Genomic DNA, 13,170 nt, shown 5'->3' with positions numbered 1-13,170 from the left:
TACCCTCCCACTATGATACAGCACAGGGAGCCCAAGCCATCAGGGAGGGGTAAGTTGTGAGCCACAGGGTCCTGGAGACAGAAGGGTCCAAGAGAGCAGAGAGATCTCAACCTCAGAGGTCTCAGCCTTGAACCCTCGGACCTGGGGTCTGATCCCGCTTCAGCCACATTCTGTTTGGCCTTGCACAAGTGAATTCCTGCTCTGAGTCTCAGTTTCTACATCTGTTCGATGGGGTTAATAAGATCCATGCCACAGGACAGTTGTGAAGACTCCGTGGAAAGACTCCCTGCCCCTGCCTCCACTTTCCCCATGACCTTCTGAGTCCCATGGACTGTTAACAGTGAGAAGAGCCCTTGGAAATCCCTGAGATGACCCCTCATTTCAACAGGGGAGAGAATGAGATGCTGAGAGGGGACAGGCCTGAGCTCTGGCTTGAAAAATTGGAACCCCTGTGGTGTGGGAGCAGGTGCATAGTGAGATAGGGCAGGGAGGGGCCACTTGAGGTTTCTCCAAAAGGGAAGGGAAAGAGCCGCAGGACAGGAAGTCAGAGAAGATAGGTCCCCACTGCCCAGCTTACTGTAGGGCAAGAGGAACCTCAGGTTCTCAGCCACTCGTCCCCAAGAGACCTCCTAGTCCTGCTCCAGCCACCAAGCCCCTGAAGGGCCCTTCCTACCAGGCGCGCTCCTGCCTCTGTCATCTCCCTCTGAACATGGAATTGCCATTCCTCTCTCTACCAGGGTCTGAAACCTCTCAGGACAAGGAGCAGGTCTCCTCTGCCTCTCACATGGCTGGCCAAGCACCAGGCTCGGCAAACAGCCGCACTGGAGAATCTGAGCACAGAAGCATCCAGGGCAGGGCTGGGCATGGGCACGCCACGGCATCTCCTGCTTTCTGTCTCCTGTTCTTCATTCCGCTCCCACGGGCCCCAGCACAGGCGTGGAGTTCAGAGGCTCTTGGAGCCCAGGGAGCCCCATGGCTCACATGGAGAAACAGCTCAGAGGGGAGGGACATGCCCACAGTCACACACACACAAGAGAATGCCACAGCCAGGAAGACCCCAGCCTCCTGCCCTGCTGGCCCTGCCTCAATGCCTGACAGACCCGCTGCGTTCCCATTTCTCATACCACTCCAGGAGCCACAGGGAAGCCTAACCTGGGCACTGAGAGACCTGGGTTCAAGTTCCAAGCTGCCTTAGACCCAGGATGCACGTTCAGCATCTGCTTCTGTCTGGGACAGGGCCTGACCTCTCAGGAGATGTCTGAGACGTCTGAGAGACGTCTGTCTCTCCAGTGCCCAGAGCACAGTGCAGGCCTGGGTCCAGGCCAGGCTGGAGGCCAGGATGGAGGGAAAGGATGGAGGTGGCCTCCAGCAGTCCCTTCCCTTTGTCCTGGTGCCATATACTGGGCCCAGAGCCACAGTGGCTTCCAGGGACCTCTGGACACAGGGACAGGAGAAGATAAGTCTGGGGGGAGGGAGATGAGGCGGAGAAAATCAATCGGGTAGACAGGTGGATCCATCCCCCACCCTGGGATCACGAGCACAGGGCATGTCCAGGGGGCAACTGGCTTTCACAGCCCAGGGGGGAGGCCCAGGGCAGGATGGTGCAAGAGGGGGCAGGGAGCCGGAGCTCAACAAACACTGGGATTGAGTCCCAGCCTCTAGGAGTGACCCAATCATCTCTGGGACTCTGGCTTCAGACCTGTTGTGTGGCCTTGGCAAGCCACGCCCCTTTCTGGGCCTCAGCTTTCTCATTTATCAAAGGAAAATTTGATGATGAGAACACTGCGTCCTTCAAAGAGTTATCGATGGGGTCAGATGCCATAATGTTGACTAAGATGTGAGCCAAAGCTTTGCTGGGACTTGTCTGTGTGACCCTGGACTGGCCCCTGTCCTTCTCTGGTTCTCAGTGTCCTCACTTGCACCCCAGTGAGGAGGGAGTATGAAACAGGGATTGGAAAGAGCCTTTGGCACCTCCAACTTCTGCTCAGTCTGAGAGGGAAGGAGGGTTGGGGTACTGCCTGCCGGGGAGGATATGTGCCCTAACCACAAGCCCATAATACCCCAACTTTTTCAAGTCCTCTCTACTCCCAAGGACGGCCACCAGACAAGTCTGATCTGGCAACAAGGGGTCTGTGATGGCGGTCGGGCCCCCAGGCCCACCAACTCCAGTCCTGGGCTGGGTTTATTCATTAACCAAGCCAGGTGGAGGAGGCAGCTCCTCCCTGTTGACACAGAGGGTGGGAGCACTGCACTCAGTTCAGATCTTCCCCTTCCCTCCCGCTGGAGAACCAGCTCAGTAGGGAAACTACACTTCCCCAGCCCACTGTGCAGCACTCGCCTTACACCTTTCCCACATCCCAGTCACACAACAACCTTGGGCGCCTTCCATTCAATTTGTTCCTCCCTTCTTTCCTTCCATCCTTCATTCAGCCAACATCCCTGTTCTGTCTGTGTTGGGTGCTGGGGACACAAACTGGCATAGGACCTATCCCCTGCCCTCAGAAAGCACCAAGCTGGCACATACCAGCTGCCCTCCCCTTTCCTGCTTTTCAGGCTCAGGCACAGGTCAGGCCCCCAGTGAAGTCACCAGCCCAGGGTCCTCAGGTCTGGGCAGAGAGTCCTAGAGGGAGAGACATACATGGAAACCCAAAAAGAAAGACAGTCAGATAGCCAGGATGCCGAGAGAGTCATAGAGGGGAGAAGGGAAGGCCACATGGGAACAGATAGACAAAGCTGTAAATAACGAAGACAAAGGGAGGCAGAAAGGCACAGGGTCAGAGATGGAAGGTCACACATTTCCGGCCCTGCTTTGAGGCCAAGAAGCCTGAGCTAAGTCTGAGAGCAGGTCCAAATCAGGAGGGGCTAGAATGGGGGGGAGGCAGGAGGCCCTCTTGGGTCTAGTGCCCTGACCTCCCATCCTTTGCAACAAGGATACACACCTTCCCAGTTCCAGAAGGACAGCAGAAAGGGGAAGGCAAGGAAGAAGGAAGGGGGGTGAAGGACACAGCCTACTGCCAGGAGCCCACTAAGGGGAGACATGCCCCCCTTGAAACTTGGCACTTACACTGCCAGATGTGTTGGGGGCAGCTACTGAGTCCTCTAAACCAGTCTTTACCAGCCTCTGTCCCATATAGGCCCCAAAGGGCTCAGGGGTCCCACCCTACGCCTGCTCTGATGTGGCAAAGAGGGAAATCATGGGGCTGTGAGAAGTGGGGTTGATGGCTGTGAGGGGCTGACGTGCCTCTTCTCGTCTCCCTTGACCCCCCCTCCCCAGCCCACCTCCAGCCTGGCCCTCTGTAAGTCAGGGACATCTAAGCCCTGTCTTCAATATCTGCGAGGCACAATCCTGAGTCCCTGCAGGATATTCAGGGAGCAGCCTGGGAGGGAAAGAAGGGGGATGAGCAGGGCACCAGGCAGGAAGGAATCAAGTGCGCAGAGAGTTGGGAAAGAGACCTAGCTCAGGCTGAGAGAACCAGGAATTAAGAAGAGAAGGGCTCGGTCTCCCCCCTGGGGACCAAGTGAACCGCTGCGGGGCAGAGGGGTCCCTGAGGGGGTCCCTAAGGGATGCCACTTCCTAGATGGGCCAGGCAGCAGTCCATCTCCCTGGAGCAGGCAGGGCATGCAGAAGCCCAGGTTCTGCCTAGGTGAGCTAGAGTCACACCCCCCTCTCCAGGCCTCCGTTGGCCCATCTGTGTGATGGGGGCTGGAAGAGCAAACAGTGTCTCCTCCGGGTTCCTGGCAGGAGACTCTGCGCTGCGCAACCAAGTGTCTGTGGCCCCGCAGGAGGACCAGGAGACCCAGGTCAGAGGCAGTGAGGCTGCACACTGGTCAGAGCAACCCTACCTTGATCTTGTGCAGGGTCCGGTCCATCTGCATAGCCTGTACCCACACAGACACGCCGGCCTTGCTGTAGGTCAGGTTCCAGCCCGCCTCGGCCTCACACTCCGACCGGAAGCTGCGGAAGTCCTGGTCGTCGGGCACCTGGACACTGTCGCGGCCCAGGACTGGCCGAGGCCCTTGGGGTTCTGTTGAGGCAGCTGGCTTCTCCATGGGGAAGCCCACGGCCCTGGTCCTAGTCCGGCTCTCCTGGGTCCTCCGCAGAGGCTCAGACAACGTCGACGCGGCTGCAGATGCTGACGCCACCTTCCTGGGACCTGCAAGACCGGTTTGGGTACCGGAGTCAGTGCACTGGGGGCGCGGGTGGGGCTGTCCGGGGTCCTGGGCGGGTGGAGAGTTCGGCATAGGCAGGGCTGGCCCCTGGTGAGGGCGGACCCGCATAGGGCAGTCACGGGGGCCATCCCCCAGGAGCGACCCCAGACCTCCCTGGGGCTGGAGTGGGGGCTGCTTTTCGGGTGCGGGGGGCCCTCGAGAGTCTGTCGGGACCCAGGGGAGTCCGGGACCCGAGGTGACGGACGGTCGGGCGGTGACGGCGCAGTTCTGACCCAGGCTCAACTCACACCGGCTGCGGTGCGGGCGCGAGAAGCGCGCGGGGCAGGGTGGCGGCGGGGTGGGCGCCCGCCCGGCCGCCCGCTCACCTGTGCCCGCTGCTCCGCGGGGCCGCCGGGGCCGGGGTGCGAGCGCCGCCGCCGCCGCGCTGCCGCTGCCCTGGCGACCGGGGCCGCGCGGGGCCTCTGGGGGAGGAGCAGTGGGTCCCGCCGCCCGGCCCGCCCCTTGCCCCCTGCCCCGCGCGCCCCCTCCCTCCCTCCGGGCTAAGCTCGGGGGCACGCTCGCCTGGGTTTGGTATTTTCCAGGCTGCGGAGGTACAGCGGACTGAGCTCGAGCCCCGCCCCGCCCCGCAGGGTCCTAGCGCCCGCCCCTCCCGACCTGGGAGGGGACCTGGCCCGGGAGGGACCCGTTCTCAGGCAGGGGCTAGGGACGGGGCGGGGTGGGGCCACGATAGAGTGAGCTCTGAGAAGAGGGGCGAGGCGGTGCTAGAAGAGGGATTCTGGAAGTTAATTGTGAGCCCCTTCTCTCTGCCTCCTTCCCATAGTCACAGGTACACACCTTTGCAGCAAAATCCTTAACTTTACACACAGGCACGTAGACCCCAGAACAACCTAAAGCCCCAAAGATGGGCACACACACCCCACCACAATCGAGAGCAACTCAGAGATGCCTACAGCTTGCATCCCCCACTAACCACTAGCCTCAAGTTTCACAGGCTGGCCAAACGTTGGCACAACCTCCAGTCCCAGCTGGGAGTTTTAACAAGGCTCCCCTCCAGCCTGAGACCCTGGCCCTGTCCACCAGCACCCCTCGTGGGCACCCATGCCAGTGTCCACACACCTCCCATGGACTAGCTAGGTTCTCAAAAGCATCTGGCTCCAGAGCACTGGGGCTTCTCTGTCCCCTCCTAGGCAGAGCTGGCCTTGCTCCACAGCCATGGGGAGATAAGTCCACCAGCACTCCAGCCACCCCTTCCAGCCTGAGGCGGTCATCTGCCCCTGGGTCCTAGTGCCAGCTCTGCCTGAAGCTGCTCTGTGTGAACTGAGACCAAGAGTTCAACTTCTTTGAGGCCAGGCCAGTATGAGTGTGGTACAAGGCCCAAGGCTGAACATTCCCTGACCCCAGTGACTGGCCCTAGCCCAGAAACTGGGAGGGCGGGCCCATGGTGAGCTCCCCTAGATGGGCAGCTAACAGGGACCACCAAGTACCCACCACTTGCCCAGTGTCACACAGTGAGTACATGGGCATCCTGTCCACAACCCAGGTCTCAGCTTCCTGCCATCTGCGGGGTCCTCTCTCTGCTCTGGCTGCCTTAGTTCCCATCTTAGAATGAGGGGATCCGAATGTATAACCTCCTAGCCTCACCATCTTAGAGCTCTGGGATGGAACAGCTTCTCCTACAGCTGCTAAAGAAAAATGAGGAGTTGTCATCATGGATTCACAAATAGAGGTGTTTCTTCCTGAAGTACTTAGGGCTTTTAGATGTTTTAAAAGTGGTGTGGGTGAGCAGGTGTGTGATGGCACGTGACCCCAAGGGGCATTCTGCAAAGTAAATCCTATAAAATGAGTTGCAGGTCCCCATGAGAACTGAGATCTGCAGTGTGTGGGGGCATAATCAGATAACCACACCACCCTCTCCTAAACCACATTCTTTAAGTGTTTGGGGGGGTGGGGTGGGGAGGCTGGCTTGGGGCTAAGGAGGCCGAGTTGTTGTCTCTCACTGTGGACCTCCTCTGCCTGCAGCCCAACTCTAGGCAGGTAACTGCCTCCTGGCCTCAATGTTTTGTGTAATAGGCTCATATCCAGGCTGATGGGAGACCCAAAGAGAGGTACACAGAGCCTGCTTTGTGAACCATAGCCTCTGGGATCTGCCATGAGGAAAAGAGATGGAAGCACTGGCCTGTCCTTCTCAGGCCCCGATAACACACATTTCAGCTGACAGCAGGCTCCAGGGTAGTAAACCTCTCATGCCTGTCACCCAGTCCACCGTGAAAGAGATAAGGCTGGGGTGACAGCAGGAGGTGGCAATGAAGGCAGAATGACAGAAGGATTTCCCCACCCAGTCTCAAGGAGACACTTAGGGTGGTACAGATGGCAGAAACCAAATTATCACTCAAATCCAAACATAGATTAACCAAGAATGAATCTTTTGGTTCTTGGGTCAGAAATGGTGGGTGACCTGGTATCCCTGGGTTCAGATGGCCATGCTCTGGACTCAATCCTGGGTCCTGGGTTCAGGCCAGGCTAACTGGCTAGTGGGTGGGCAGAGGGGCATCACTCCCCATCCTACTCATCATTAATTTGCTCTTGCAAGCCCTCCCTCCCCCAGGAATCTAGGTATATCTGGCTCAGGGGTTCAGTCTTGCAAACATGCCAGGATCAAAACAGATTCATGCCCTGTCTCAAACACCCTGAGCAGCAGAGAGAATGGTCCAGTCTGCTCTAGAGCAGAAGAGTGAGCTCAGGAGGGCTGGGACAGTGGTCCTGGGGGAGGAGTCTGGAAAAGAGTCCTGGGACTCTGCTACCCCTGCTTCCTACAATCTGGCAGTGCAACTGACTTGAGGACCTGGGTTCAAATCCTGGCTACACCATTTCCCATCTGTGTGATCAAGGGCAGGTGACATGTCCTCTCTGAGTCTTTAGAATAATACCTACTCTCTGAGAATTATTGTAACGAAGAGTTGTATGTGTGTCAGTTTCACTCCCAAATAAGTAACCCAAAATATAACGGGGGGGAGGGGAGGAGGGAGGAATAAATTGTCCAAAAATGGCATGTTTTCAACAGGTTGTGTAAAGGTAACAACATCTCAATATGACGGTTGTTAAGATTCTTGTGAGAGATTAAACAGCAGAAAAGGTTGGCAAAGTGTGATCCTTCTCTGTCCCCTGCAGCCCCCTGCCCAGCCACAGGGCCCCTCCACAGGAGGTGGATCGAGCTGCCTCTCTGAGCCCCCAGAGCAGGGCCCAGGTCTGGCTCCTGTCTGGGTCCCAGCCCCATAATGGGCATCACTGAGACGGAGTCAGAGTGGGTATAGAAGGTGGGAGCGTGTTTTAGAAGATGCTTAGCAAACTGAGAGGTGGCAGGGGAATGTGAGGAATCGTTGCCCAGGGTGCTGAGCCAGCATCGGGTCTCACACACGTACCTGCACAGAGCGCAGCTGAGGCCGCAGGAGGCACGGGAGGCCCTGAATCACACAGCAAGTCAGAGCCATATGGGGACCTCTTGTACCTCAGGACAGTGACTCCTAGGATAGGGCTGGGGGGTTTGGACAGATTCACACCAGACTATGCTCACTGCCCCCTGAAAGCCACTGGAGCAGGAGGCAGGGCCCCAGCCTGGAGCCACCCACGTCCCAGTTCCTAGCACTCCCCTCAGCTTCCTCCACTGGGTCCCCATCAGAACTAAAGACCCCCAGACTACTGCCATCTGGCCCCAGCCCCTCACTGTACAGATATACAAAGGCCCAGCCAGCAGGAACAAAGCAGAGATAAGAACCGAGGTCTCCCGGCTCTTAACCCAAGGCTCTGTTCCTGCTTTCCATGACATGACACCCCTTTCACTACCCTGGGGGTGATGTTAGGGCAGCCACCACCCTCTCTCTGCCTCAAGATTCAGCCTCAACTCAGGGACCCCACCCTGCCCAGTGTCCCAAGTCTTGACTTGCTCCTGGGTACCCCCTGCTACTCACCATCTAGTCAGTCAGATGAATGGCTGCCTCGATCTCCCCTTTGGGAGATGAGAAGCCCCACCCAACTCCTTCTCCCACCAGCCCCTCCTCAGGGGTAACTGGGACTGCCAGTTTGGGTGGAGAAAATTTCCAGGTTGCTATGGCAATGAGTCAGTATCCTAGGGGCACTGTTCTAGAAGATTGGGCAGTGACCTGTGTGATGTCACCAGGAAGTACCAAGTAGAGAAGTGGTTCCAGAGGCCCCTCTGAAAGGCCCAGGGTAAGCACTCTGAGGGCCCCCAGGGCTGGCTCGGCCTTGAGAAGGACATGTCCTTTATCATCCGGATCCAGTCCCTCAGCTGGATCTAAGTGTTTGCCCAGGGTGGGTCTCCAACCCAGCTGGGCCTCCCTGAGCAAACTGCCTGCCTTTAGGGAGCTGCTAGAGCTGAGGGAGTCACAGAGAGTCACACAGTTACCAACACCCTTGCTCCTCCGGGTGACATTGTCACAGCCACACACCATCGCACTGATTGTCCTGTCATAGTCCCACACAGCCATTCACCATCTCAGTCTCCTGTGTGGCCAGCCTGACCAAGGTACACATACTTGGGCATGCCAGGTCATCCAGAGCACTGAAATAGAGCCACCAGATAAAACACAGGACGCCTAGTGAAATTTGATTTTCAGATAAGCAAAGAATCATCTTTAGTTTAAGTATGTCCCAAGTATATTTTTTGAGCATTTGAGATCTTGCTCCCTGGCATATGTTGTCAGTTTGGCTCAAATAAACTCTTATCAACTTTTTCTGTGTGAGCGCGCGCGCATGGCGGGTTGGGGGGTTGAGTGTCCATCTGGGCCTGGGGTCCTCCTAAAGGGGGAGTCTCCATGGTTTTGCTCTGGGCCCTGCCTACCGGCCCTGCACCTTCTAGGACTGTTTTCTGGTCAAATGGTGATACTCAAGATGCCTCCCCACCAGGCAGAGGCAGGTGACACTGCTATGTAAATTGTGAAGTCTTACACAGTGGTGGTGGTGGGGCTGTCATTAGGCCCCTCCCTCCCCCAAGCCTGGGGCACCCTGGGCAGCAGGACCCTGCACACCCAGAGGGCAGCTCCCCGGGCTGCAGGTGCAGGGACTGCAGGACGGGGAGGCAAGGATGGGGCAGATGTGGTGAAATCCCTGCTCAGCAGTGTAGCATAATGTCTAAGAGCTTGGGCCAGGAGCCAGGCTGTCTGGTTGAGAACCTCTGACTGTGTCATCTAGAAAAAGTTGCTGAACCTCTTTGTGCCTCAGTTTTCCCATGTCTAAAATGGGTAGACTAGTAGGATTTATATCAACACACTAGGGATGAAGCGAGTTCCGGTAGGTGGGCTGCTCAGTACTGCTCTTGGCACGCAGTGAACGCTCAGTAAATCCCCTCAGCTGCTATCAGCTCTTGTCTCCTGAGTCCCCTTCCCCCCAGGTCTAGCATCTGTTCCCAAGTCATGGCCTCTTTCCTGGGTCTTTGTTCCTTGACCTGGAGGCAGCACCTTCTTCTTCTGATCTGGAGGGAGAAAAAAAACAACAACAGCCTGGGTTCACCTGGAGCCTGGAGGTTGAGCATAAAGCAGACGGGGGCCCTAGGAAATCTTGTCTCCCTCCCTTACCCCCAATTCCAAACAACTACCCAAAGCCTAGATGAGTCCCCTTTGGGAGGCCTTCATTCAATGGCTCCTTGCATCCTCAGAGCCCCTTCTTCAGTGTCTGACAACTGGATGCTAGGACACAGTAGGACACAGGGAGCTTGGCCATGCCCAGGCAGTGAGCAGGACAGTACCGCGATGTCCACATCCAGGGGCTGTTTGGGGACGGCTGGCTAGAGGCTCTGAGAATGAGGCTGAAGGCTCTGCCCTGAGTCGGGGTTTATTCTGGGGTCAAAATCCAGACCTGGAATAGGTCTAGGACAGGCTCAGCTCCCATGGGGCATTTCCATCAGAAAACTCAGAGCTGGCGTGTTAAGAATATGCAGATTATGACCCGCTGAATGAGGGGGCACAAACCACCTACAGCTTGCATCTGAGCTCCCATTTTGGAGAAGTGAAAACCGTTTGATTGAAGATGCAACTTCAATACACTAACACATAGGAAGTAGTCACAAGATTTGTTACTTACAGATCCCAGAAGTGAGGGGGTACAGTGAGCCTGGGGAAAGGCAGTCCTCTGTCCCAGGTCACGAGGGAGCAGGAGATAGAGAGCAGGGTAGCAAGCACTCATCACTTATAAGGTGATTGGGGCAGACGCACTAATTTTTTCAAGGGCTCAACTCTGAGTAGGCAGCAACTTAAAATGACTTTTTCTTTAATCACAAGGCAGGGCTGTGTGCACGACTCCTGCCAACCACTGCCCCCTGCCCTGGGGCCCTGGGTAACCGGCATCTCCACAGTGCTCCCCCGGGGGAGGCTGCCTCCTGCAGCACCTTCTAAATTTAGGGCTTGGGCTCTGTGACTCATTCCTGAATCTGCTTTGCTCTCTTCCTCCAGGAGTGTGCTCCCACGGTATTTTTATCCTCTGCTGCCTTGGACTGATTAATAAGGCCCTAGAACCCTGCAGCAGCCACTACACCAAGGAGAGTTCCCCAGTTCACCTGCCCCAGATCAGCTCCGGGCTGGTCTCTGACCAGGTCCTGTACTCTGCCTCCCCTCACCTCTCAACACACCCACCTCCACCTCGCCACTCCCCAACCAGAACCCACCCAGGTGACAACAATGGGGACTGGCTCTGAACAGACTGCGGTGGCAGTGGGGAAGGAGAGATGGAGCCAAGTCCTACCCCCTCCAAATCAGATAGAGCTTTACTGGGGGACTCTTGGTGAGTTCTTGGCCTCTCTGGTCTTCTCCTTCCTCCTCTATAAATAAGGGGTCTGTACCACACCACCATTACAGAGGCTTGGACCATGGTTGAAATTACCACTGGGCCAGACCTCCACCTTCAAACAGGATGGGCTGGGGTAAGATAACTGATGTCAGGTCCTGTCTCCCACCTAGGCTCCTCCCTAACCATCCCTCCCCGCCCCGATCTTGCTCAATTCAGGGGACACACAAGCCAAACCCCTGCCAGCAGCCTTTTTTGGACTTCTGCCCTTCAGGGAGGAAGGGTGTGCATGACTCCACACCCTGAAGGGGCTAGAAAGAGTCCAAGGTCTGGTCCTGGTCCGACTATAATGTACAGCTTAACTCTGGAGCTCAGGTTGTGAGAAAGGGAATCAATCACGTTGCATGTGAAGTGTAGACATTTGAGGTGGTTGTTCCCTGCCAGGTTCCCAGTGCCAGAGGAAGAAATGGGGATATAGGTTTCCCCCCTGACTTCCAGAAACATAGGCTCCCAGGGCATGGAGTAGATGAGCAGACCTGGGGCTGTGGCATCTCTGCCCCTGCTTGGAGTTCCCTGTCTGCAGCCAGCGTCAACCTATGCTACCCAGTAACAACAGTGACGAATGTTTACTGAGCTTGTACCATGTGTCTGGTGCTATTCTATGCACTTAACAGGTCTGAACTCATTTAATTCATAGTTATGCTTCGAGACAGCCCCTCACATACTTTACAGACAATTTGATGCTCAGAGAGGGTAGTGACTCACCCAGGGTCACAGTGTTAAGTCACTGGGAAGGCTGTTTAAAAGCCAGGTCTGACTGAAATCCTGGCTTCTGTTTGCTAACCCAAGGTAGGTCTTCTCCGAGTACACATTAGAGACTCAATAAATGTTTGATGAAGATGTTTGATCACTGCCTTGTCATGGAAAGATCCTTATCCTAGTTCAGTTCTACCCTAACTTCTGTGTGTCGTTAAGAGAGTCCTTTCCTCCTTTAGCCTCAGTTTCCCCCACTGAAAATAGAGGTGATAAGTGAAGACCCAGAGAATTAGATACTTGGAAGTGGGGAGGATCTTGGATCTCTATTTCTACAAACATTTGCCTTTCATGACTTGCCTGAGGAGGCCTCATCTGCAACCAAATGTCAGGGGCTCCCAAACCCTCCCCCCAGTACCTCTAAGAGCACTCCAGAGAGAAACACCTGGGTATAGCCCAGCTCCACCACTACAGGGACAGAGAAAAGTTCACTTCTCTGGTGGGCAGCTGGTGTGCCCATGGTGCCACCTGGCTGCTCCACCTGACTAGGAGAGTGGCTCCTACACCATCAGCTCAAAGTGCACTACTTCCTCTCCTCATCACCCAAGCCAGCCCAGGTATCACCTCTAGCTGCTGCCGGCCCCAACTGGGTCACCTGAGTACCCAATTCTTCACATGTTCAGACACAGAACCCAATGCCCTCCTACCCCTTTCGGTTCAGGGTGTGTCCTGTTTGCACCATGTTAGCACTACCCCCCATTTATCCCATCTAGGCTCCTTCTCTTACCTGGGCTGCTGTCCTGAGACGCAGGGTCTGCACAGCTCCAGCAACACTGTTCTCTTCCTCCGGGATTCTCCAGGTCTTCCTCAGCTTCCTGCCTCTGGTGGTCATCTCAACAGAGCAGGGCCCTCCTCCATCAGGCCCAGGCTGGGGAGAAGGACTGGGAATAGGGACTCCTCCAGACCCTCAGAGTCGTCTGTGTCTCTAAGCCTGTATCCAACAAAGACACTAATCCTTGGGGTGCAGGGAAGGGCTCCAGGGCCAAAGGCAGGAGGGCTGGGCTTTATTTAGCCCTTGCTCACAGACTGCTGAGACCTGGGGCAGGCTCCTGCCCCTTTCTGGGCCCTCAGTTTTGCAATTTGTAGAATGAGGAAATGGGCCCGTCAATCTGCAATCACCTGACCATACTGCCACCATAGACCGCTTGGGAATTTAGTTTCACTCCTGCATTTCATTTAGTCCTCCCAACAATCTACTTACAAATGAGAAGGCTTAGATCCCCCAGGGACCAGAATTACTCAAGGTCACATAGCAAGTCAGAGGGGCTAGAACCATCTCTGATCCTTCACACACTATGATACTAGGACTCTGGCTGCGTGACTTTCTCTGAGCCATTGCCCCATATGTGAGGATCAAATTAAGAGAGGCAATGAAGGGAGCTATGATTTGCAAAC

At 56.0% G+C, this 13,170-nt stretch overlaps 1 protein-coding gene across 4 annotated transcripts in view; it reads right to left on the bottom strand.

Annotated features, from left to right (window-relative positions):
* The window catches only part of STARD10 (StAR related lipid transfer domain containing 10), a 48,336-nt gene that overhangs the window by 17,499 nt on the left and 17,667 nt on the right, over positions 1-13,170 (bottom strand). Inside the window, exons 1-2 of one of the 4 annotated variants that reach the window (XM_074335816.1) lie at positions 12,503-13,151; positions 3,844-4,154 (exon numbers count right to left, since the gene is read on the bottom strand). In XM_074335816.1, coding sequence (XP_074191917.1) covers positions 3,844-4,050 — 207 coding nt within the window. In that variant the 5' untranslated portion in view covers positions 4,051-4,154; positions 12,503-13,151. Of the gene's footprint in view, positions 1-3,843; positions 4,155-4,457; positions 4,669-12,502; positions 13,152-13,170 lie in introns of those variants that run through there. The other 3 variants (XM_074335814.1, XM_074335815.1, XM_074335817.1) reach the window with 3 other exon arrangements.

The sequence above is a fragment of the Rhinolophus sinicus genome, linkage group LG06 (genome assembly GCF_036562045.2).
Source record: "Rhinolophus sinicus isolate RSC01 linkage group LG06, ASM3656204v1, whole genome shotgun sequence".
NCBI lineage: Eukaryota > Metazoa > Chordata > Mammalia > Chiroptera > Rhinolophidae > Rhinolophus > Rhinolophus sinicus.
The sequence above is the reverse complement of the archived record's forward strand: the minus strand, read 5'-3'. Positions and strand labels throughout refer to the sequence as shown.